Source organism: Hevea brasiliensis, chromosome 6 (genome assembly GCF_030052815.1).
Source record: "Hevea brasiliensis isolate MT/VB/25A 57/8 chromosome 6, ASM3005281v1, whole genome shotgun sequence".
Classification (NCBI taxonomy): Eukaryota; Viridiplantae; Streptophyta; class Magnoliopsida; order Malpighiales; family Euphorbiaceae; genus Hevea; species Hevea brasiliensis.
This window is the reverse complement of record NC_079498.1, coordinates 14507621-14531863: the sequence shown is the minus strand read 5'-3', so window position 1 is coordinate 14531863 and position 24243 is coordinate 14507621. Positions and strand designations below refer to the sequence as shown.

Here is a 24243-nt window from a genome sequence, read left to right as displayed (position 1 = left end):
GGACAGTACCACTAAGTTGGAATCTGAATTACTCTCCATACCTTTCTTAGGTAATTTGAATCCTATTATCACCAGCAACGCCACCATTTTAGAGATAGAGAGATTCATCAACCCAAAAAAAAAAAAAAAACAAATTCACCTCACAACTGTACTACATTGAATTAAGTTGGTTTGTACATTCAACTATTTTTCATCAACTTGTTGATTTTGCACCTTAATAAATTATGCACAACGAACACAACAGTTACTCGAGCCGACAAGTCAACAAACCAGAAAAAAAGGTTAGCTCTTTAAGAATTTGCTTAAGCATTGAATAACTAACAGAAAACGAGGCTGACTTACTCCCCCCAATTGCTAAGACACATATCCAATAGTTTCTCCTCTCTTGATTTCATCGAGAGATGGACAATTGACCGGCTTAAAATTCCAAGTCTCTTAATCACCTCTTTAAATTGCATTGGAAAAGATACATGGATATTCAAGCACTTTATCAGAAGAACTGGACCAAAAAAATTCCTCAAGCAGGACCACCTCTCAGGCGATCAAGAAGCTGCAATAATTGATAGATAGTTAGATAAAGGTCAGTTTTAGGGCAGATACAAAAAGATTCACGAAAGAAGTTGAAAAATTAAATTCAAGTCGAAAGAACTTCATTTATCAGAGAATAAACACATTAGGAGTGCAATTAATATTAAGGCCTAGCGGCCAAAAAGTTCCAAAATTTTGAATTTTTTCAATTTTACTTGAATCATTTTAATTTTTTTAATTTTAGCCCAAATTTTATAATATTAGTAAAAATTTTAGCCAGTAATTTAGTGAAGAGAGCATAAATATACAAGTAATATCTATATGGTTACCTCAATTGGCAATAAAACTATATATATATATATATGCACGTATTTACTGTTTTACAATCCTGTTAAACATAAAATATTGATTCATTTTTTTTTGGAAAATATCTATATCAATTTTTTCTAATAATTGAATAATAAAAAATTTTATTTTTATAAAGAAAATATTTTTGAAAATAATATTAGATATTAGCAATGTTGGAAAGAAATAGAAACCTTTTTTTTTTTTGGGCTTATAGAGGAAGTATCACGGGTACATTCCGGTTCTCATTCACTAAATGGACCAAAAGTATTACCAATATCATACGATTAAGCTAAAATTGACAAAAATTATAAGGACTGGCTAAAACTGAAAGAATGTGCAAAGGTTTGGACTGTTTTCATTATCTGGCTTACTAAAATGGCTTTTCATGCTCAAATCTCCAAAAAGCAAAGAAGAAATCATCTTCCTATAGCTGAGAATAAAGCAAGTTGCCACCAATCAACAACAACAGAAGAAGTTTACTGAGGCATGAAAGACCTTCTGGTAATTTTAGGGATCCAATAAATAAATAACTACAAGATAACCTTTAGTTGCCATTACATACTTAACTTAACTTAACTAAGCCTTTATCCCAAAGATTTGGGGTAGGCTATATGGATTCGCTTTATCCACTCTAAACGATTTTGGATTAAATCCTCAGAAATGTGTAATGCTTCTAGGTCATGTTGTACTACTCTCCTCCAAGTCAATTTAAGTCTACCCATTTTTTTCTTTCTATCCTCTAACCTAACGTGCTCTACTTATCTAACTGGAACCTCCATATGTCTACGCTTCACATGACCAAACCGTCTCAATTTCCCTTCTCTCAACTTATCTTCAATTGACACCACTCCTACCTTTTCTCTAATACTCTCATTACGGACTTTATCTAGTCTAGTATGGCCACTCATCCACCTTAACATTCTCATCTCTGCAACTCTTATCTTAAACGCATACGACTCTTTCAGTGCCCAACACTCACTACCATATAACATAGCCGGTCGTATGGCTGTACGGTAAAATTTTCCTTTCAACTTATTGGGAATTTTACGATCACATAAAACTACCATGACACGTCTCCACTTCAACCATCCAGCTTTAATCCTATGACTAACATCCTCCTCATATCCCCCATCTACTTGAAGGACTGAGCCTAGATATTTAAAGTGATTATTTTGGGACAGTACCACTCCATTCAAACTAACTCCTTCCCTATCACCAGTTTGGCCTTCACTGAACTTGCAATGCATGTATTCTGTCTTCGTTCTACTTAACTTAAAACCCTTTGACTCTAAAGTACTTCTCCAAAGCTCTAGCTTTCTATTGACTCCTTCTCGTGTCTCATCTATCAGAACAATATCATCCGCAAACAACATGCACCAAGGAATACTCTATTATATATGTTTCGTCAATTCATCGAAAACTAATGTAAAAAGGTAAGGGCTTATGGCTGATCCTTGGTGTAATCCAATTGAGATCGGAAAATCTCGTGTCCCCTCCCACTATGCGCACAATAGTAGTTGCTCCTTCATATATATCTTTCAATACTTGTATGTACCTAATAGATACCCTCTTTTGTTCTAACACATTCCATAAGATATCTCTTGGAACACTATCATAAGCCTTCTCCAAATCAATAAAAATCATGTGTAGATCTTTCTTGACATCTCTATTGATAGAAGCAGCCCATTAGTGAATCATGAAGACTTGGGCCAAGATCAAGCACCAAAGCCCTTGAGGGTATATTATAGAAAGAAGCTGGGAAAGAAGAATGAGCTGGCAGGAATAGAAGATTCTGGCAATGAGCTGAGTCATTGGGAAGTTAAGCAGTTAGAGGAAATTGCGGATGAAGAATCGCATGGCAATTAGTACTGTTGAAGCATTTACTTTGTATATAAATAATGAAAAATTGCAGAGGGGAGAGCAGGGATTTATGTATTTAGCAATTTGCTAAGAGCTAGCTTGAAGCTGGTGGGGGAGAGTGTCTCCTGGGTTGTTGGGTTTATGTATTTAGCATTTTTGCTAAGGGCTAGCTTGAAGCTGGTTGGGGAGAGTGTCTCCTGGTTTGTTTATTTAAAGAAACAGAGTAACTCTAATTGCTGAATGAGCTTTCTCTAATTTATAAAAAAAAAAAAAAAACAAGCTAAGTTCCATTTCTATTCTGATTATTTACAATTTTGTTCTTCACTCTATCATTTGGTCCGACCTGCCATTGTTTTTCCTCCATGCCCAAAACAAGAATGGAGGGACGAGTTGATTCGGTAGAGAAGAACATCACAGACTTACAACAGTTGGTTTCCGCCATGAAACTTGAACAAGAGCAATGTATGTCTTCTTTTCAAGCAGTACAGGACCAGCGTTTCTCTCGCATAGAATCATTGCTTTCTTCTATGGCTCTCGGCAAATCTACAGTTCTGGAAGTGGACCCTTCTCTTCAGTCTCCTACCCACGACACTTCCACTGTTCATCCAGTCACTCCACCTGCTATAGTTGACGCTGTTGGAACTTCTACTCTTTATCCGGCAACCCAACCAGTTGTCGTTAATGATTCGTCCCTTGCTATTAAGAAAGTTGAGCTTTCGAACTTTGATGGGGTAGATCCGGTTGCTTGGTTGGCTAGAGCAGAGCAATACTTCGCCATTAACAATACGCGAGAGGAGATGAAAGTTCAACTTGCCTTGGTATGCATGGAAGGACCAGCGTTGCACTGGTTGCGTTGGCTTCGTCTGCGTACACCCAATCTTTCTTGGTCCCAGCTTACTCTGGAACTCCTGCATCGTTATGGGGGAAATATGCGAATCAATCCTTATGAACGCTTGTCTACTTTGCGTCAAGATTCTTCTGTTGATGCTTATATTGATGCTTTTGTAGCTCTTGTTTCTCAAATTGAAGGCTTGTCAGACCAACAGTATTTGGGTTTTTTCCTTAGTGGTTTACGTGATGATATTCGAGTGCGCATTCACTCTCAAGATTCCACAGATATCTTTCGCACTATGACTCTGGCTCGTGAACTTGAGTTGGAAGATCAACTTCTTCTGCAGTCAGCATCTCAACTGAAGCGATGGAATGACAGTGGAATTCGTTGGTCTCCTCCTGGGTTTAGCCCTAAACTGGATATGGGTAAACAAAGTTATGGGGCTTCTGTTATTACTAAAACCCAGCCCATTTCTAGTGTTTCTAAATTACAAGAGTTACCAGTACAAAAATCTCCAGACCACAACTCTTCTGGTCCAGCTAAGCCTTCCTTTCTTCCCACAACAACGACACCACCTCGGCCATCTTCCACCTTCTCTCGCAACCGGGGCACCCGACACTACACCCACCAAGAATTCCTAGACTTGCGAGCTAAGGGACTCTGCTATAAATGTAAGCAGCCCTTCCACCCCATGCATGAGTGCCCAAACAAGTCTTTGAGAGCTTTAATTATTGGCGATGATAAAGAGAAACCACCAGATCCTGATTTGGGTTTATCAGAACTTGACCCTCCTCAGATTGAAGTGATTAATGAGGCTCATTTCAACACTATGGACCTTCCATTTTATTCTATTGGCGGCATTTCATCACCAAAAACCTTGAAGCTCCAGGGCAAAATTCATGGTACTGATGTCACGGTTCTTATCGATAGTGGAGCCAGCCACAATTTCATTGCAGGTAATCTCTCTTCCAAACTCAATTTAATGGTTGAATCAACGCCCTCTTTTGGTGTCCGATTGGGTGATGGCCATAGGGTTCAATCAATGGGTGTTTGTCGACAACTTCAAATCGATTTGGGAAATCTGAAAGTTACAGCTGATTGCTATCTATTTCCGTTGGGGGGTGTCGATATTATTCTTGGAGTAGCATGGCTGAAAACTTTGGGGGAAGTTCGAATCAATTGGGCCACTATGCAAATGTCTTTTTCTTGGAAACACGAAGTTATTACCCTCTCGGGCAACCCTTCTCTTACAAGATCTGCGGTAACTGTTTCTCAATTGCACAAAATTATTGATGTTGATTATTCCGTATATTTATGGCAATTATCTAATGTAGCAGCTACTTATGAATTTGAAAATGAAATCTCTCCATCTCAACAAAATCAATTGTTGTTACTTCTGAATCAATTTCAGCATGTTTTTGGTGATATTGAATCTCTACCCCCCCATAGGCAGCATGATCATATTATTCCTTTGGTTGCTGGCACCACTGCTGTGCATGTCAAACCATGTAGATATACTCATTTTCAAAAGGATGAGATAGAGAAGTTAGTGTGGGAAATGCTTGCTGCAGGAATTATCAGACCCAGTTCTAGCCCTTTTTCGAGTCCGGTTCTATTGGCATGAAAGAAAGATGGCAGTTGGCGTTTTTGTGTGGACTATCGGGCTCTAAATAAAGCTACCATTCCGAATAAATACCCCATTCCGGTGATCAGCGAAATGTTAGATGAGCTCAACGGGGCAAAATATTTCTCCAAGCTAGATCTTAAATCAGGTTACCATCAAATTCGGGTGTGAGGAGCACATTCAAAGGCGCTTCAGGACTCACTCTGGCCATTATGAGTTTGTGGTAATGCCCTTTGGATTAACGAACGCTCCAGCAACCTTTCAGGCTACCATGAATGACTTATTCCGCTCCTACTTGCGCAAGTTTATTTTGGTTTTCTTTGATGACATCTTAGTATATAGCTCAAGTTGGGAGGAACACCTGCGCCATTTGCAAATGGTATTTTAGCTGTTGTCCACAAACCAGTTTCGGGTCAATAAGAAGAAAAGTTCTTTTGGGAGAACAATGGTTGAATATTTGGGGCATATAGTTTCAGCACAAGGTGTCGCAATGGATCCTGCAAAAGTAACTAGTGTGCTAAATTGGCCACAACCGCAAACATTGAAGGCAGTACGGGGATTTCTAGGGTTAACTGGCTATTATAGACGGTTCATAAAGAATTATGGCTTGATCGCACAACCTCTTACTCAATTACTTAAGAAAGAATCTCAGGGGAAATTACAGTGGACACCTCAAGCTCAGGAAGCTTTTCTTTCTTTGAAAAATGCTCTTGTTTCTTCTCCGGTTTTGGCTACTCCGGATTTTTCTAAAACATTTGTTTTAGAATGCGATGCCTCGGGAAAAGGTTTAGGTGCTGTTTTGACTCAAGATCGAAGGCCTATTGCTTTTTTTAGCAAAGCCTTATCTGCTCAAAACCTCTCTAAATCAACATATGAAAGGGAAATGATGGCTTTAGCCTTGGCAGTACACCATTGGCGCCCTTATCTTTTGGGCAGAAAATTTTTAGTCCACACAGACCAATGTAGCCTACGGCATCTAGTGGAACAGCAATTGCATACTCCTGCACAACAGTTTTGGGGTGCAAAGTTGATGGGTTATGATTTTAAAATTGCTTATAAACCTGGAAAAACAAATGCAGCAGCGGATTCTCTTTCTAGGCGGGATGGGGAACTAGAATTGCAGGTTATTTCTCTTCCACAGTGGATAGATTGGTCTCAGCTTGCGAAGGAAATTGCTCTTGATCCTCAACTTAAAAACATTATGCAAGACCTTCAAACTCATCCTCATTCTCACAAACATTACTCTTTAATTCAGAATCATCTCTTCTACAAGGGACGTATTGTCTTACCTGCATCCTCAGAATGGATACCTAAGTTTCTGACTGAGTTTCATTGTACTCCAACTGGAGGGCATTCTGGAGCATTCAGAACTTACAAAAGACTTGCTTCAAACTTTTATTGGCCAGGCATGATGAAACGAATTCAACGATTTGTGGCAGAATGTTTGATATGTCAGAAACATAAATATGAAGCTTCATCTCCATCAGGGTTGTTAAAACCTTGGCCAATTCCTAATCGAGTATAGGAAGACATCTCCTTAGATTTCATTACTGGTTTACCTCGCTCATTCGGAATGGATGCAATTCTAGTGGTGGTAGATCGTTTTTCTAAATATGGCCATTTTATTGGGTTAAAGCATCCTTGTACTGCTCGCACCGTGGCTGACGTGTTTGCTAAAGAAATAGTAAAACTACACGGCCTGCCTCGGTCAATAGTAAGTGATCGCGACCCCATCTTTCTTAGCCTTTTCTGGTCTGAACTTTTCCGTCTTCAGGGCACTCAGTTGAGGATGAGTACTGCTTATCACCCTGAAACAGATGGCTAAACAGAGGTGTTGAATAGGGGGCTTCAGACATACCTTCGTTGTTTCATTTCTGAACAGCCAAAACACTGGAGTAAATGGCTATCATGGGCTGAATACTGGTATAATACTAGTTATCATTCAGCAGCAGGAATGACTCCATTCGAAATAGTCTATGGGAGACCTCCTCCCACTCTCACTCAATTTTTACCTGGTGAAACTAAAGCTGACGCAGTAGCTCAAGACTTGTCCACCCGAGATGAATTGCTCCGCCAACTATCTTATAATCTCAATAGAGCTCAACAACGCATGGTTAGGGCTGCTAATAAGCATCGAAGAGAAGTGGAGTATAAGGTTGGGGATGTTGTTTTCCTTAAGATTCGCCCTCATCGACAGTCTACTCTTTCTAAGATCATTCATCCAAAATTAGCAGCCCGCTATCTTGGCCCATTTCCAATTATTCAGAAAATTGGTGCAGTTGCTTACAAGTTGCAATTACCAGAGTCATCAAAAATACATCCCATCTTCCACGTTTCTCAATTAAAAAGGGTTGTTGGACAGCACCCAGTGGCTACTAATTTACCTAAAGACATGGAAGTTGATGATGAGTTAGTAGAGCCTGAGACTTTATTGCAGAAAAGATTGGAAGTAGTTAATGGGATTCAAGTGCTACAGGTCTTAGTCAAATGGAAGGGCAAACCCCTAGAGGATGCTACCTGGATGTCATATGTTGATTTTGTGAATCAATTTCCAACTGCCAACCTTGAGGACAAGGTTGTTCTCCAAGAAATCGATAGAAGCAGCCCATTAGTGAATCATGAAGACTTGGGCCAAGATCAAGCACCAAAGCCCTTAAGGGTATATTATAGAAAGAAGCTGGGAAAGAAGAATGAGCTGGCAGGAATAGAAGATTCTGGCAATGAGCTGAGTCATTGGGAAGTTAAGCAGTTAGAGGAAATTGCGGATGAAGAATCGCATGGCAATTAGTACTGTTGAAGCATTTACTTTGTATATAAATAATGAAAAATTGCAGAGGGGAGAGCAGGGATTTATGTATTTAGCAATTTGCTAAGAGCTAGCTTGAAGCTGGTGGGGGAGAGTGTCTCCTGGGTTGTTGGGTTTATGTATTTAGCATTTTTGCTATAAGGGCTAGCTTGAAGCTGGTTGGGGAGAGTGTCTCCTGGTTTGTTTATTTAAAGAAACAGAGTAACTCTAATTGCTGAATGAGCTTTCTCTACTTTATAAAAAAAAAAAAAAACAAGCTAAGTTCCATTTCTATTCTGATTATTTACAATTTTGTTCTTCACTCTATCAATACTTATATGTACCTAATAGATACCCTCTTTTGTTCTAACACATTCCATAAGATATCTCTTGGAACACTATCATAAGCCTTCTCCAAATCAATAAAAACCATGTGTAGATCTTTCTTGACATCTCTATATTTCTCCATCAAGCTTCTAATAAGAAAGATCGCTTCCATAGTTGAACGACCGGGCATGAAACCAAATTGATTGAGAGAGATAGAAGTATCATAACGTAGTCGATGCTCCACAACTCTCTCCCATAACTTCATAGTATGGCTCACGAGTTTAATTCCCCTATAGTTTAAGCAACTCTGTATGTCTCCCTTATTTTTAAAATAGGTACTAAAATACTCCTCCTCCATTCATCAGGCATTTTCTTTAAGTTTAGAATCTTATTAAATAATTTAGTTAACCATGTCACTCCCATATCTCCCAAACACTTCCACACTTCAATTGGTATTTCATCAGGTCCACAGGCTTTACCCACTTTCATTCTCTTAAGCTCTTCCTTTACTTCTAAAGATCTAATCTTTCTAATATAATTCACATTCTTTTCTATTGTTCTATAATCTATATTCACGCTATTACCATTTTGACTATTATTAAAGAGATAATTAAAATAATTTCTCCATCTTTCTTTAATGTCTCCATCTTTCTTTAATGTCTCCATCTTTCACCAACACTTTTCCTTCTTTATCCTTAATGCACCTAACTTGATTCAGATCTTGACATTTCCTTTCTCTCCTCCTTGCTAATCTATAAATATCTCTCCCCTTCTTTAGTTTCAAGTTTCTCATATAACTTTTCAAAGGCCTGTGCTCTTACTTGACTAACTGCCTTTTTTACCTCTTTCTTTGCTATCTTGTACTGTTCATATGCCTCATTATTATCACATTTAGGTAATTTCTTATACCATTCCCTTTTTCTCTTCACTGCCTTTTGTACTTTCTCATTCCACCACCATCTCTCTTTTGAGGGTGGTCCATGTCCTTTAGACTCTCCAAGTACTTTTCTAGCTACTTCTGTAATCTTTGATGCCATCTGTATCCACATATTATTGGCCTCCATATCCAGCTTCCATACTTCGGACTCGAAAAGCTCATTTTTGAACTTCACTTGCTTTACTCCTTTGAACTCCCACCACTTTGTTCGAGCTACACCATTTCTTCTGATCTTACTTGAATTGTTCCTAAACTTAACATCCAAAATCACCAACCGATGTTGACTTATTAAACCTCTCCTGGAATGACCTTGCAATCCTTGCATAGAGTTCTATTTGTTTTCCTGGTTAAGAGGAAGTCGATTTGGCTTCTATGTTGCCCACTTTTGAAAGTCACTAAATGCGACTCTCTTTTTATAAAGTAGGTATTTGCTAGTATTAGGTCATATGCCATAGCAAAATCCAAGATGTTTTTTCCCTCCTCATTTCGACTGCCAAAACTAAAACCTCCATGAACATTCTCATAACCTTGTCTATCACTTCCTACATGTCCATTCAAATCTCCACCAAAGAAAACATTCTCTTCATTCAGTATGCTTTGCATTAAATCCTCCATATCTTCTCAAAACTTTTGTTTACTCTCACTATCTAGTCCTATTTGTGGGGCATAAGCACTAACTATATTTATTGTTTCTCCTTCTGGTACTAGCTTTATTAGTATAATTCTATCTCCTACTCTTTTCACAACTATTAATGCGTCTTTCAATGTCCTGTCTATAATTATACCCACTCCGTTCTTATTTCTCTCCTTTCCAGTAAACCACAGTTTGTACCTTGAATTACCCACTTCCTTACTTTTCTCTTCTACCCATTTAGTCTCCTGAATGCAAGCAATATTCACCCTTCTCCTTTCCAAGGTATCCACAAGCTCCATTAATTTTCCTGTAAGTGATCCAACATTCCAAGTACTAACCCTGATCCTCCTCCTACCTACTCCTTCCTAATTGGTCTCCTTTTATGATATCTTCTATTATTTTCTATGTCTATCTTGTGTTCTGTTCCACTATCTGTTCCACTATCTGTCCTATGGACTAACTTCTTTACCCACACCCGTCCATGATGTGGGAACCCTTGCTCACTTAACACCACACCCGTGCGCTAGCATGGCGCGTTGCTTTCGGTGAACGCCCTACACCCTTGCATATTTCTCACTACACCCGGGCTCCGATGTAGCGCGTCGTGAGTAGAGGACGCCCCGACATTTATATCATTTGAATCCATATCATAAGGTGTGACGAAATTTTTACACTGGTTGTCACCTACCGCAACCCTCCTCCTTTATCCGAGCTTGGGACTGGCTAAGCGCAAACTACTTAGGCGGAGTTTAGTTGCCATTACATAATTGGAAAAAAGTTGTTTGATGAGAAAAACAAAGAAGCATGGGTTTTATGCAAGTTAGGCTACACCCATGAACAAAGACTGCAAAAGAAATTGAAGAAGAAAATAAGTATGAGTATGACTCACCAGAACAGGATACTGTATAATCCATCCAACAACTGGAATTTGATAGAGGAACACCGTAACAGATGGCCAAAAGCCACTAAAAGAAAAACATCAAAGCAACACCTTAGGCTCACAATAAGTATGTAATCCAGTTAGGGAATTATGATAGACAAAGAACTAACCCAAAGAGAGCAATACAGCCATATATTTCCAAGATTATACCAACGATAGGCCAGCGAACAAAAATGAAGAAAAGCCCCAGAAGAAAAGACACAGAGCCCTGAAGAAAAAGGGGAAATTTTTAATACATATCCCTTTCAAATGCATCAATACATGATGTCATTCAGACAGGCATTTCAAATTCATATACAACAGCAGAATCAATAATGAAAACAGAAACATGTGCAAATTTGTTATTAGGCAACTAAACATAATGGCATGTGGTCGAATAAAATTGAAATAGAACAATGAACTAATAATCTTTCCCCTGACCCTCACAAAGCAAGGAGCCGAGCCTAAATCACTTGGATGTGCACTTTGTTTTTTCCCCCTTTATTATGATTGTAGATTTTTAATGTCTGTACTGAAAGAAAAGGGAATGTTTGAGAGTACTTCACTATGTGCCCACTCACATGTTTATGCTGCAAAATTCATAGCATTTGAAAGAGAATTCAAAGATGAATGAGAGAAGATAAATTTCCTGGCATTAAAATATAACTCTGAGACCAAAAAAAGCATTAAGGTTTTTGAAGCCAACACAACAATAACAACAACAACAAAACAACTAAGCGTTAATTCCAAACTAGTCAGTTTCAGCTACATGATCCTTTTTTGCTATTCAACTCTGTTAGACACCAGATCCGTATCAACACAACAAGAAAGGATTTTTTTTTTTTTTTCTTTTTTTAAAAAGGCCCATTTGCAAGTTTTCAAAATTGGTCAATAGGTTCCCCTCTTTTGCATATAAATGAGTTGCATCAATTATAGCCATCGTGTTAAAGGTAGATATTAATGCACCTTCAAAATTGTTCCTCAGCTGAAAGATATCAACAAGCCAGCATCAAGATATTATGAAATTTTCTTAACAGCAGATGCCCTCAAAGAGAGGCAGCACATGCAAGGTTTTGTGCTAAAGAATCACAGAAAAGTCCCAAAAATCCAAAGGATTTTATATTTATAAAGAAAAAGTTTCAAAGTTTCTGCATCAATTTATCTTAAAAGAAAAAGGGTTTTTTTATCTTTTCTTTTTGTATCACAATATACCATAATAATGTTTTGCACTGCTGGCTTTGATCCCTGAGTCTTTCAGTAATAGCATATCCAAATAAATTCTTACTTATTTGGAAAATATGGAAAGACAAAAAAATCATTAAGAGATAGATAGCCCTAAAAGATTCAGCATATCATTCTCCTTTCACTTACCTTGTAGTTTGCTTTGTTTGTAAAAATATTCAAAGTAGAACGCCAACCAAGCAATATGGCTACACCTGCTAACCAAAATATCTAATCACAAAACCCCAAAAGGTTAGAAAATTATTGCTTTTCCAGCATTCCAACAAAATAATGTCAACACAATTCTTAAGTAATAAAAAAGACTTACATTCCCTAGGGCAAGTAAACCCCTATCGAAAAACAGAAGTATAGCAAGAAATGAGAAAAAGATGCCAAAGCCAATGAGACCCAATCCAATTTCTGCAAATTAAAGCCAACAGGTCAAAGCAAGCAAGCAATACAAGCTAATAATTCAGCATCAAATAATTTTGTTCAAATATCCAAGGATGCAGACAGGAAATTTTATCAGTATACCTGTATCTGACAATGTATGAAGAACTATTAAAATTAGGTGTGAAAATAAAGTTCATAATAGTTATTAAACGCGGAAGGGAGCCTAAGAACCTAGGCATAGGCTTCTTCAAATATACATCTATGCAAACATTCAAATAGCAAATTGGACTTAGCTGTTAGCTAGGCATATACATTGCTCCTAGAAGTCACCTATGTTTAAAATGTTGTTTCAAGTCTTTTACTTTCTTCTTCAATTCTATATTCCACTAGCGACTCCATCAACTGCCATGTTTCTTCTTCTGTATCACGAGCATGAATTCCTTTTGCTAACCTTTAAGCATAAGAATTTGCATTATCATTTTCTTTCTCATTCAATTCTGGTAACACACACACAAAGTGGAGGAGAGAGGAGTAAGTGAAGGGGAAAGAAAAAAGAACAACAACAACAACAACAACCAACTTTAGTGATGTCACACTTTCAAACCTTCAATCTTCATTGACAGACAAGAAACCTCATATCTCTTTAAGTTTTCTTTCCAACTCCACCCTTTATAATTCATCAAGCTAAAACCACACTTAAAACACATAATATATTTATTTTGGGATCTTTTCAATGCTATTTATATGTTTTACTCGTGACAATTTTAGACCAAAAGTTGATAATAGTTTATAGACAGTCCTATAAACAGTAATGAATTTGCTTTTCCAGTATCCATGCCTTCTCAGGATGTTAGAAATTCAAACCACATATAGCTCATAAGTAAAAGTCAAGCTTCATAGATATTGTTAAAGCATCTAACCCAAGAACTAAAAATAGTAGCTGGATGGTGTCAAATGCTATATAAGTTCACACCAAGCTTTGTAATCCTACATACACGCAAATAGAAACCAATAAAACAATATTTGTAAATTTATGCCTTGTGAAACTCTGAAAAATTAAGCATAGCCGAGACAAAAGAATTAAAAAAAAAAAAAAAAAAAAAACTGTAAGAGAGCGCAAAGATGAAAGCGTAAGTACATGAACACACACAAATAAACACTTAATAAATTGGCATGATAAGAATTACTCACTCTTTATTTCATTTAGTTCATAGGCCATCTGGATGATCGTATGGAAACGTTTTCTTTCAACAAAATAGGAAGATTTTCAAACAATTTGTTAGCCAGGATCGCAGTCTCACTTTCTTTGATATGGAGAAAGGAGGAATCACCTTATAACAAGCTGCAATACATTGAAAGATGGTATTAAACATCACAAGAATGAATCATCAATCATGGGTTGCTAATTAATTTGAAGCCTTAAAAGAAAACTATCAGGACTACTTACAAGATACCATCAATCAAAAGCCATAAAAAAAACTCATATACTATCAAGTACTTAATTCCAAGCAAGAACTTCATTTTAGCAGTTGACAATAAAGGTGATAACTTCAGCCAAATTTTACACATATATATGCAAAAATAACCAAATTAAAAAAAGAATTGCCTTGTTTGGGAACCAAGAATTAGATGAAAGAAAAAGGGGGAAATAAAAACAGCATGAAAAGAAAAACATTGAATTCAGCTTCTAAGTCGCAAACAATCGAGAAAGGAAAAAGGATGCCCACTAAATTATACACATCAGAGAAGGCATTAGTATAAATTCAAAGTTAAATGGTAACCGAAAATTGAAGTAAAGAAGACAGTAGATATGCAGAAATTAAGATAAAATTTTATAAATTAAAAAAAAAAAAGTAGAGATAGATTGAGAAGAGCTTGCCAGTTAACAGATCACAGGCATCAACAATGGAAGGAAAAAACAAGCCACGGTTCAGCAACTGTGCAAAACGTGTTCTTCTCTCATTCGAATTCGATGGCTCTCTTCAAAGAATGGTTACGACTACTGACTACAAGCTGTTCATCTTCCTTCTGACCTGGTTCGACTCGGCCCAATCCGGCATAATATTTTTTACCTTTTGTTTCCGCCTCGGACCGGCCCAGCCCCAGGTCTAATTCATTAATTAGTTAGTTAAATAAAATTCTTTTATAAAAACCGCTTAAAAATAAATAAACAAATATAAAATTAAAACAAATATTCTATAATTTCGCGTTTTAATATTTAGAGCTCTGCTACAAAGTATTCAGAGAAAAAAAAATTAAATGTTATTAAAAAATAATTTCATTATTTTAATTTTTATAATTAAAAAATTTATCAAATTTAATTTTAAATTAATTTTTAATATTTTTAACTAATTTATTAAAAAAAAATTTGTCATAAGGAAGTATATTTCAGTTATTAACCAACCAGACTAATCACTCACGAGAACAAAATAACGAATTATAAGATCTCAGATCAAATGATACACTTACAATCTCTAAGCTCAAACCTGAAATCTCTCTCAAGTTCATCTCATCATTAATTATTAAGTCAATAAATTATTGATTAAAAAAAAGTTTGAATAGACATTTAGTGTTGTTAAAATCTATTTAGCATTAAGATTGAAAGATCAAAACTATTTATTAAAAAAATTATTATTTTAGATATTATTAAAAAAATAATAAAAAAAATATTTTATTATTTTTATAATTAAAATTTATAAAATTTAATTTTAAATTATTTTTTAATACTCTTTAACTAATATATTTAAATAAGTATTTTTTTGTAATAGTTTCAATAATAATATCAAACAAACTATTAGTTGTTGTGTACGAATGAAGGAGGAATAAGATAACACAATAATAAAGTAACTTAAATATAATTATTTTAAAAAATGAAAAAATAAAATTAGAAAATTTTTTTTATTGAAGTTAAATTGAAAACATATGAGGAAGGACAAAAATGAAAACACAAAATAATATCAAAGGAATTTTAAAACATATGGAATGGTGTGTGTATGCATGATTAGCACTTAATATATAGAAATATAGACATATCAAATTTTTACTTGATTTGTTAATTTGATCAAATCCGTTTGATTCAAAATAATATGTAATTCATTTAATTTGTATAAAATTCAAAATTATTCATGAAATCGAGAGTGTAATTGAGAGTCAACTTTTTAATTCATATGACTTAACTTGATGTTGATTCATTTGAGTTGATTCAATCAATTTAAATTTTAATTTAAAAATAAAAAATTAATTTTAATTTTAATTTAATATTTAACTTGAATTTGTTACGAAATTTTTTTTTATTTATAGTAACTTGACGGATAATCTAATTTAATCATCAATTCAAAATGACTTAATTGGAATCTGCTGAAAAAATAAGAGATTCAAATCACCCACAAGTTGAAATAATTTGAATAGAATGATTAGAGTCTGCCAAACTTAATTCATTTTTCACCTCCAAAAATATTAGGGTATGATTCAAAATTTTAGTAGAATTTAAATTAAAAAATAAAGGAAAACTTTTTTAATTTAATTGGAAAAAATATTTCTCATATGGGTTTCATTTGTTTTATGAAAAATATTTTTGAGAAAAATATTTTTTATATTTTCTAATATTTAGAGTATTTAAAAAAAAGTCAATAGAAAATATTTTTCAAATCAAACGAAAAATTAAGTCATTTTTCATTTTTAAAACTTTGATAATCTTATTAAAATTTGAAAACTCTTATACATACACGTAATAAATATAAACTATTAGTTTAACATTACAAACAAATAATAAAAAATATTTTTATATAAAATATTTTTTTACATATATAAGTTATTTCCTATGAAACGAACAGAATCTTAAAAAATTATTTCCTATATAAAATACATTTTATTATAGTATTATTCCTAATTAAGTGGATTTCTATTAAAATTATTATTAAGGAAACTAACATCATAAATAGGAGTATTACAGGAGAAGTTATTTAGTTTTGAGCCATATGTGGAGAAAGCGAATAGTCAACGGGAAAAGACTCTTATCCATTATAACCCATGAAGATAGAAAATGTAGAGTCCAAGAGGAATGAACTCTTACCCATTTAGTAAAGACGCCTTTTGGTATATTGTGAAGTTAAAGTAGTAGATAGTTTAAGGGTAAATTACTTAGATAATACCTTAATTTAGAGATATGTGATAGTAAGGTATTTTAATTTTAATTTGTAATATAAAACCCTTGATCTTTAATTTAAGTAACATAAAACTCTCTATGACCAACCAGTTTCTGGGTTATTTTTGTTAGCATGACACTTGTTAGATTAAAAAAACGTATATTTTCTTGCTATTAATTTGACACTTATCAGGAAAAAAAAATTAATTTTTCTCTCTCTACTCACGATTTCAACGATCCAATTTGCATATATCGACCCTTCAACACCAAGAACATGTTTAACTGAAGCTACCAGTATATGAAAATATTATTTTTTTTTTTAATTTTATAAACGACACATTAGCATAAATTACCTAGAACCGGCTACTGAAAGTCGCAAGAGATTTTATGTTACTTAAATTGAAGATCAATAGGTTTTATGTTTTAAATTAAAGTTTAAATACCTTACTGTTACATATTTCAAAATTAAGATACTATCTACATAATTTACTCGATAATTTAGTAATGTCTAAAAAAAATGAAAAGCAACTATTCTTATTGTGATGTAATGGTGTATGTATCGGGTGTAATGGATTAACGAGTAAGATAGTTTTGAGCTTATAATATATATAATGTTTTGATTGATATTGAAAAATCTCAAAACCCATCAAAAAAATAAATAAAACATGTTACTTGGAAATCTTATGATTGCATTAAGTGAAAGATAAATGCCACGTAATAACTTAAAATTTAATTTTGAGAATTTATTTAATAATTGAATTCCTTTTAAGATAAAAAAATTTTGTATGCTTAAAGGGTCTTATTTTAGTTGTACTGTAGCATATTTATAGAGATGGTAAGTGTATTGAAATGATTCAATAAAGTTGAGTTATTTTGGATTGCTGTTTCATCATATTTTAGAGGAGTTTGAATCGATAGGTTTATTTAAATTATTTATCGAATTGATATATATAAACAATTTTAAATCAAATTTGAGTTAATTTTATGAATTAAGAATCATTTTGTCAAATTATTATTTTTTTAAAAAATTAATTTTAGTCGTTTAATCTTTAATCAAAATTTAGGTTGATCTAATTAAATTAAAAAAATAATAAAAATAAATAAAAATAAAGTAGAAAAAAACTATACTCCAAATGAATAAATTCAAATTTGAAAAAATATTTTCAGTTTTCAAAGAATATCATATTATATATAAAGATCGTTAAGTTCATCACTAATTTAGCTCTTAATTTTATGAATAGTATAAGTTTGAATCATTTTAAATTTGATCAAGTAAATAAATTAGCCTTTGTATTTTCATTGAAAAGTTTAATGGTATTTTAAATTTCTATTTCAACCTATTAAGCACCTTAATTTATTTTTTATATCTATTAAATATAAATTTATTTGATTATCAAATAACATCACAAGTGAAAATCGCTATAACCCTTCCAACAAGTGATGTTACTGAAAAGCGAGAGACAATTGAAATCAAAATTTCGAAAAAATAAATAAATATAATGTTAGTGTTTTTATTATATCAACATGCATGCAATAATTTTTTACAAAATAATCTCTCCATTGTTTCTTCTACTGTCTCGAACTAGCCAAGCAGTTCTGCCTTCTCGTTGGCTTCCCCTACTCAAAGATGCTCTTCTTCCTCCCAGTTACGGATTCCCATCCCCACTTTGGACGAGTTGTAAATGGGTTTTGTGGGTTGATTTTTGGTGTAGATCTTCAAGCTTCACTAAGAGGGAGGCATGCAAAATGATCTATTCTGATTCAGTGTGAATTTGGATTCGTGGGGCTCGTACTTTGTGGGAGAGAGTGAAGGATAGTTATATCAGGGGTTACCTTGTCGACGAGTGATCTCCAATTCCCCCACGCTAGAAGAGAATGAGAAACCGAGCTTCTATCATGGGGAGTGGTGCTATGAGTTGTAGTCTTCCTTTGCTTATCGGTTCAAGGGGTATTCGGGTTGGACCTCAACTGCCACCACAGGGTTTCCTTGTATTTGTGGGCTTTGAGCCTTTTTTATAATTGAGTTTATCGTGATGGATCTTTTTCTTGTATTTGGGCCTTGCAACTTGTACTGAAATTTGATTATCAACGAATCTATGTTTATCTTTGGCAAAAGAAAAAAAAAATGCATGTAATAAATGAATTAAAAACTTATTGATTTTAAAAATAAATCCACAAAAATTGTCATAATCTAAAATTAAATATGAATTTATAAATTTAAATTTTATATAATTAGATGGGTTAGAAACCAAATAAATTTATTATCACCATGACAACTTCTAAGAAAACCTGTATTTTTTCTGAAACCAAAATTGATATGGTGCCAATTGTCCAAGGTCTTGGGATCATCTCATATAAAAATCCCTAGCTAGTCGAAATTAGCCTACCCCAACCCAATCAACCCACATCTAGTGCAATATTTTAGTTGCTAACCGAGTCATACCTTCACCATTTGCTACTCAACATATCTTCTTTGCTTGTGTATGAGAAAGGAAGAGAGATTTGTTTGTTTGTGTCGGTGGGACTTTATTCAACTTTCTTTAATGCTTAGTAACATTGAAACCAATTCAATATGTTATGCAAAATCTTCCATCCATTTTTTAATTTCTATGATTCTTTATTAACTTTGCCTTCTCTTAAATTTTGAATCTCTTTGATGCTTCCACACTTATATTTTAGCCAAGAAAAGATTAAGAGAATATCAAAATGAAAATAGTTTATATATAGTCGAGTGACTATATATCATGTACTATATTTTGATCATTTTAATTTTTTTTTATACATTTTTATATATATCAAAATAAAAGGTGAAAAATAATTTAGAATATGTGTTATATGTACAATAACATTAATTAAATTTTAATTTCAAATTACTTAGGATTGGTAAGGATGACTAAATTTTCCATTGGCAGTCAACCTATCACCCTTATGATGATTGAATTCTTGATATAATTGACTCTAATTATTCAAACTTGAGATCTTATCTGTCATGACTCGTTTCCACGAATCGGACTGGCACTAGGACCTGAGTCAGTATAAAGTCCAACATAAATTTATTTGATTAACAAATTACATTGACATACATATGTAAAAACAAGTGAAAATCGCTATAACCCTTACAACAAGTGATGTGACTAAAAAGCGAGAGACAATTGAAAATATAGTAAGATTAGTAAAAAATTCCAAAAAAAAAAAATAATGTTAGTGTTTTTATTGTATCAACATGCATGCAATAATTTTCTACAAAATAATCTCTCCATTGTTTCTTCTATTGTCTCGAACTAGCCGAGCAATTTTGCTTTTTCGTTGGCTTCCCCTACCTGAAGATGCACTTCTTCCTCCCAACTACAAGTTCCCATCCCCACTCTGAATGAGTTGTAAATAGGTTTTGCGTTTTGGTTTTTGGTGTAGATCTTTGAGCTTCACTAAAGAGGGAGGTATGCAAAATGATCTATTTTGATTCAATGTGAATTTGGATCCGCGGGACTCCTATTCTGTGGCAGAGAGTGAAGGATAGTTATCTAAGGAGTTGCCTTGCCGGCGAGTGAGTTTCGATTGCCCCATAGCTAAAAGAGAATGAGAAATTTGTGCTCTATCATGCTTTCCCTTTAGAGTCTTTAAAGTTTGGCTATGTTGCGACTACCTTATGGAGCTATGGACGATGATTGGAAGAGAGGCTCCCTATGGACCTCAATTAGGCCAATAAGCCTGGCTTGGCGACTTTGCTATAAGCAAGGACGGATTTAGGTGTGATTGAGTGGGGTTAATTGACCCACTCAATTTTTTTAAAATAAAAACTCTCTCTCTCTCTCTCTCTCTCTCTCTCTCTCTCTCTCTCTCTCTATATATATATATATATATATATATATATATATATATATATATATTAAACTACCACAAATAATTTTTTTACCCTTATTAAAAGCGATCTTTCTCATTAGAAGCTTGATGGAGAAATATAGAGATGTGAAGAAAGATCTACACATGGTTTTTATTGATTTGGAGAAGGCTTATGATAGTGTTCCAAGAGAAGTCTTATGGAATGTGTTAGAACAAAAGAGGGTATCTATTAGGTACATACAAGTATTGAAAGATATGTATGAAGGAGCAACTACTATTGTGCAAAGGGAGGGGGGGGGACACAGATTTTTTCCGATCTCAATTGATTACACCAAGGATGGTCATAAGCCCTTACCTTTTACATTAGTTTTAGATGATCGATTTAAACATATACAAGAGAGTATTCCTTGGTGCATGATGTTTTGCGGATGATATTGTTTTGATAGATGAGACACAAGAAGGAGTCAATAGGAAGCTAGAACTTTGGAGAAGCACTCTAGAGTCAAAGGTTTTAAGTAAGTAGAAGAATACATGCATTGCAAGTTGTGATAGGGAAGGAGTTAGTTTGAAAAAGTAATTACTTTAAATATCTAGGCAAGTAGATGGGGATGTGAGGAGGATGTTAGTCATAGGATTAAAGCGGATGGTTGAAGTAGAGACATGCAGTTTTATGTGATCGTAAGATTCCCAATAAATTAAAAGGAAAATTTTACAACCATTATGTTATATGGTAGTGCGTGTAAGAGTCATATGCATCTAAGATAAGAGTTGCAGAGATGAGAATGTTAAGGTGGATGAGTGGCCATACTAGACTAGATAAAGTCCGTAATGAAAGTATTAGAGAAAAGGTAGGAGTGGTGCCAATTGAAGATAAGTTGAGAGAAGGGAGATTAAGGTGGTTTGGAGACTCAGTTAGACAAGTAGAGCACATTAGGTTAGAGGATAGAAAGAAAAAAAGAGGTAGACCTAAATTGACTTAGAGGAGAGTAGTACAACATGACTTATAAGCATTACACATTTGATTTAACCCAAAAAGTGGAAAAAATTTTTGGGATAAAGGCTTAGTTGAGTTGAGTTGAGTTTATTAAAATTTTTTAAAATACTATTATATTTAATAAATTTAGATTTATTAGATGTTTATACTAAATACCTAATATTTTTTTTATAAAAATACTCTATATTTATTTTTTAAAGTAAATAATAAAATCTAAATAAAAAGTCAAAATCTATCCACTAAAACTCTAAAAATAATTTCTTTTTCTCTCCGAGTCTTCTTTTTCCAACTTTTATATCTTTTATTTCTTCTATTCACAAAATCACAATTTTTTTATTTAACATATCTTTTTTTATTCTTTTTACTCATTCTATAACAATTGATCGTCTTTTTTTCTTTTCATTTTTTAATCGATAAAACTAATGAACAAACTCAATTTCATAAGATAAATTAAGGAAATTAGTAGTTTCGTTCAAAAGTTAATCCAAATGAAGAAAAATCTAGAATATTTATTGAATTATTTAATTTATTTGTAAAACTAATAATACTATTAATAATACATTTACAAATTTAAAATGAAAATTATTTATAAAATTGAGTAGGAGGTCAGTTATATATGATTATTTGATTATATATATTAAAAAGCTTTCAAAAAAATAAAAACTCATCAAGGACAATTGTCAATTTAATATTATAGCAATTTATAAAATTATGATTTTTTTTTACTCAATTATATTTTAAAATTTTGAATTTTTTTCTCCTAATAAATAATTTATTATTGTAAATAATTTTTTTTCTTTAAATTAAGTAAAACAAAATTTTTTGACACCACTAAATGAGATTCCTGGCTTGCCCTGACTATAATGGACCCCCTGTTTTTTTGGCTCTTTGGTTATTTAATGCCATTTTCGGCGACCACTAGGTTGGCTTCGCGTGACGAGTGGCACTATGAGTTGCAGTCGTCCTTTGCTTACGGTGTCAAGGGGCATCTAGGCCGGATCCCAACTGCCACCGTAGGGTTTCTTTGTATTTGTGGGCTTTATTTAGGCCTTATTTATAATTGAGTTTGTTGTGATGGATCCTTCTCTTGTATTTGAGTCTTAGGCCTTGTAGTAAAATTTAATTATCGATAAATCTATGTTTTTCTTAAAAAATGCATGTAATAAATGGACTAAAAATTTTTTGATTTTAAAAAATAAATCCACAAAAATTATGTCATAATACAAAATTAAGTATAAATTTATATATATATATATATAGATATTTAAATTTATAAAATTAGAAGGGTTAGGGTCCAATTTAAACCAAATAAATTTATTATCACCACACATGCATGACAACTTCTAAGAAAACCTGCATTTTTTCTGAAACCAATAATGATATGGTGCCCATTGTCCAAGGCCTTGGGATCATCTCATATAAAAATTAGCCTACACCCACCCAATCAACCCACATGTAGTGTAATATTTTAGCTGCTAACCAAGTCATACCTTCATCATTTGCTACTCAATATAAAAAACTTTGCTTGTGCATGAGAAAGAAAGAGAGATTTGTTTGTATGTGTCGGTGGGACTTTATTGAACATTCTTTAATGCTTAGTAACATTGAAACCAATTCAATATTTTATGCAAAATCTTCTACCCATTTTTTAATTTCCATGATTCTTTATTAACTTTGCCTTCCCTTAAATTTTTAATCTCTTTGATACTTCCACACCTATATTTTAGCCAAGAAAAGATATAGAGAATATTAAAATGAAAATAGTTTATATATAATTGAGTGAATATATATCATGCACTATAAAAGATTAAAAATTGAAATTTTGATAATTTTAATTATTTTTTATATTTTTTTATTTATCAAAATAAAAGGTGAAGAATAATTTAGAATATGTGTTATATGTACAACAATGATAACTAAGCTTTAATCTCAAATTAGTTAAGATTGGTGAGGATGACTAAATTTTACATTGATCAACTCGTCGCTCTTATAATGATTAGGGATGGTAATGGGTAGTGAAAATCATCCTACTCGAACCTAAACCTAATTAATATTTTTAAAATCTGAATTTGTCTCAAACCTGATTATTATTATCCGTAAAAAAATGAAACATAAAAATTTATTTTTTTATTAATAATTTATATTTTAAAATTTTAATAATTCTATAAAATATTTAAATTTCATTTTATATAAAATAAAATATATAAAAATTTATAAATATTATAATAAAAATTATATATTTTATATTTAATTAAGTATTTATATAAACGGATTGGAATAATGGATACCTTACCTATAAAATTTAAACCTATTTCAAACTCGATTATATGCTATCTAAATTTGTTCTATTAGAGTTCGATCGGATCGAGTACTCATAAAAACTCAATCCGTTGACATCCTTAATGATAATTAAGTTCTTAATATAATTGGCTCTAATTATTCGAACTCGATATCTTACCGCTCTAAAAATAATTTTAGTACTAATGAGTCAAAATTTATTGATTTAATAAGATAATTAGTTATAAAAGTAAACAATTTTATGAAATAATTTAATATTTCAGTAATTATGTAAAATAAAATCATTAATCAAATTAAGATATCCAAGAAAATGAATTGCGTTTCTCAAAAAAGTAGGCAAATAGATTTATCCTTAAGCGATTCAAGTAAGTCAACTAAGCAAATCCTAATTTAATAACCATTATTTAAATGTAGGAAGCTTGTAAAAGGCAATTATATTTATAATTAAGTAAAATAAATGAATGATTACGTTAATTCCACATTGTTAATCCCAATTAATTGGTCAACACTTTGTCACATGAAAGCATATTAATTAATTTATCCAAGATTAATAAAAATA

The 24243-nt window shown here is 33.0% G+C and overlaps 1 protein-coding gene across 1 annotated transcript; it reads right to left on the bottom strand.

Moving 5' to 3' along the window:
* Positions 1–134: 134 nt before the first annotated feature.
* Positions 135–14503, bottom strand: LOC110641024 (vesicle transport protein GOT1). The gene is made up of 7 exons (XM_021792620.2): positions 14288–14503; positions 13600–13750; positions 12344–12435; positions 12166–12246; positions 10926–11023; positions 10765–10840; positions 135–550 (listed from the first exon to the last, which is right to left on the bottom strand). Exons 2-7 carry the CDS (start codon positions 13625–13627, stop codon positions 518–520), a joined length of 408 nt encoding a protein of 135 aa, XP_021648312.1. The 5' UTR covers positions 13628–13750; positions 14288–14503; the 3' UTR covers positions 135–517.
* Positions 14504–24243: the final 9740 nt, after the last annotated feature.

What these genes read in the sequence shown, in the direction of transcription:
- LOC110641024 (XM_021792620.2), bottom strand. Translation starts at nt 13,627, where the DNA reads ATGGCCTATGAACTAAATGAAATAAAGA. An exon ending in CAAACAAAGCAAACTACAAG is followed by an intron (nt 11,024 to 12,165) that starts GTAAGTGAAAGG and finishes CTTTTTCTTCAG; the next exon opens with GGCTCTGTGTCTTTTCTTCT. An exon ending in GGCTGTATTGCTCTCTTTGG is followed by an intron (nt 10,841 to 10,925) that starts GTTAGTTCTTTG and finishes TTTTTCTTTTAG; the next exon opens with TGGCTTTTGGCCATCTGTTA.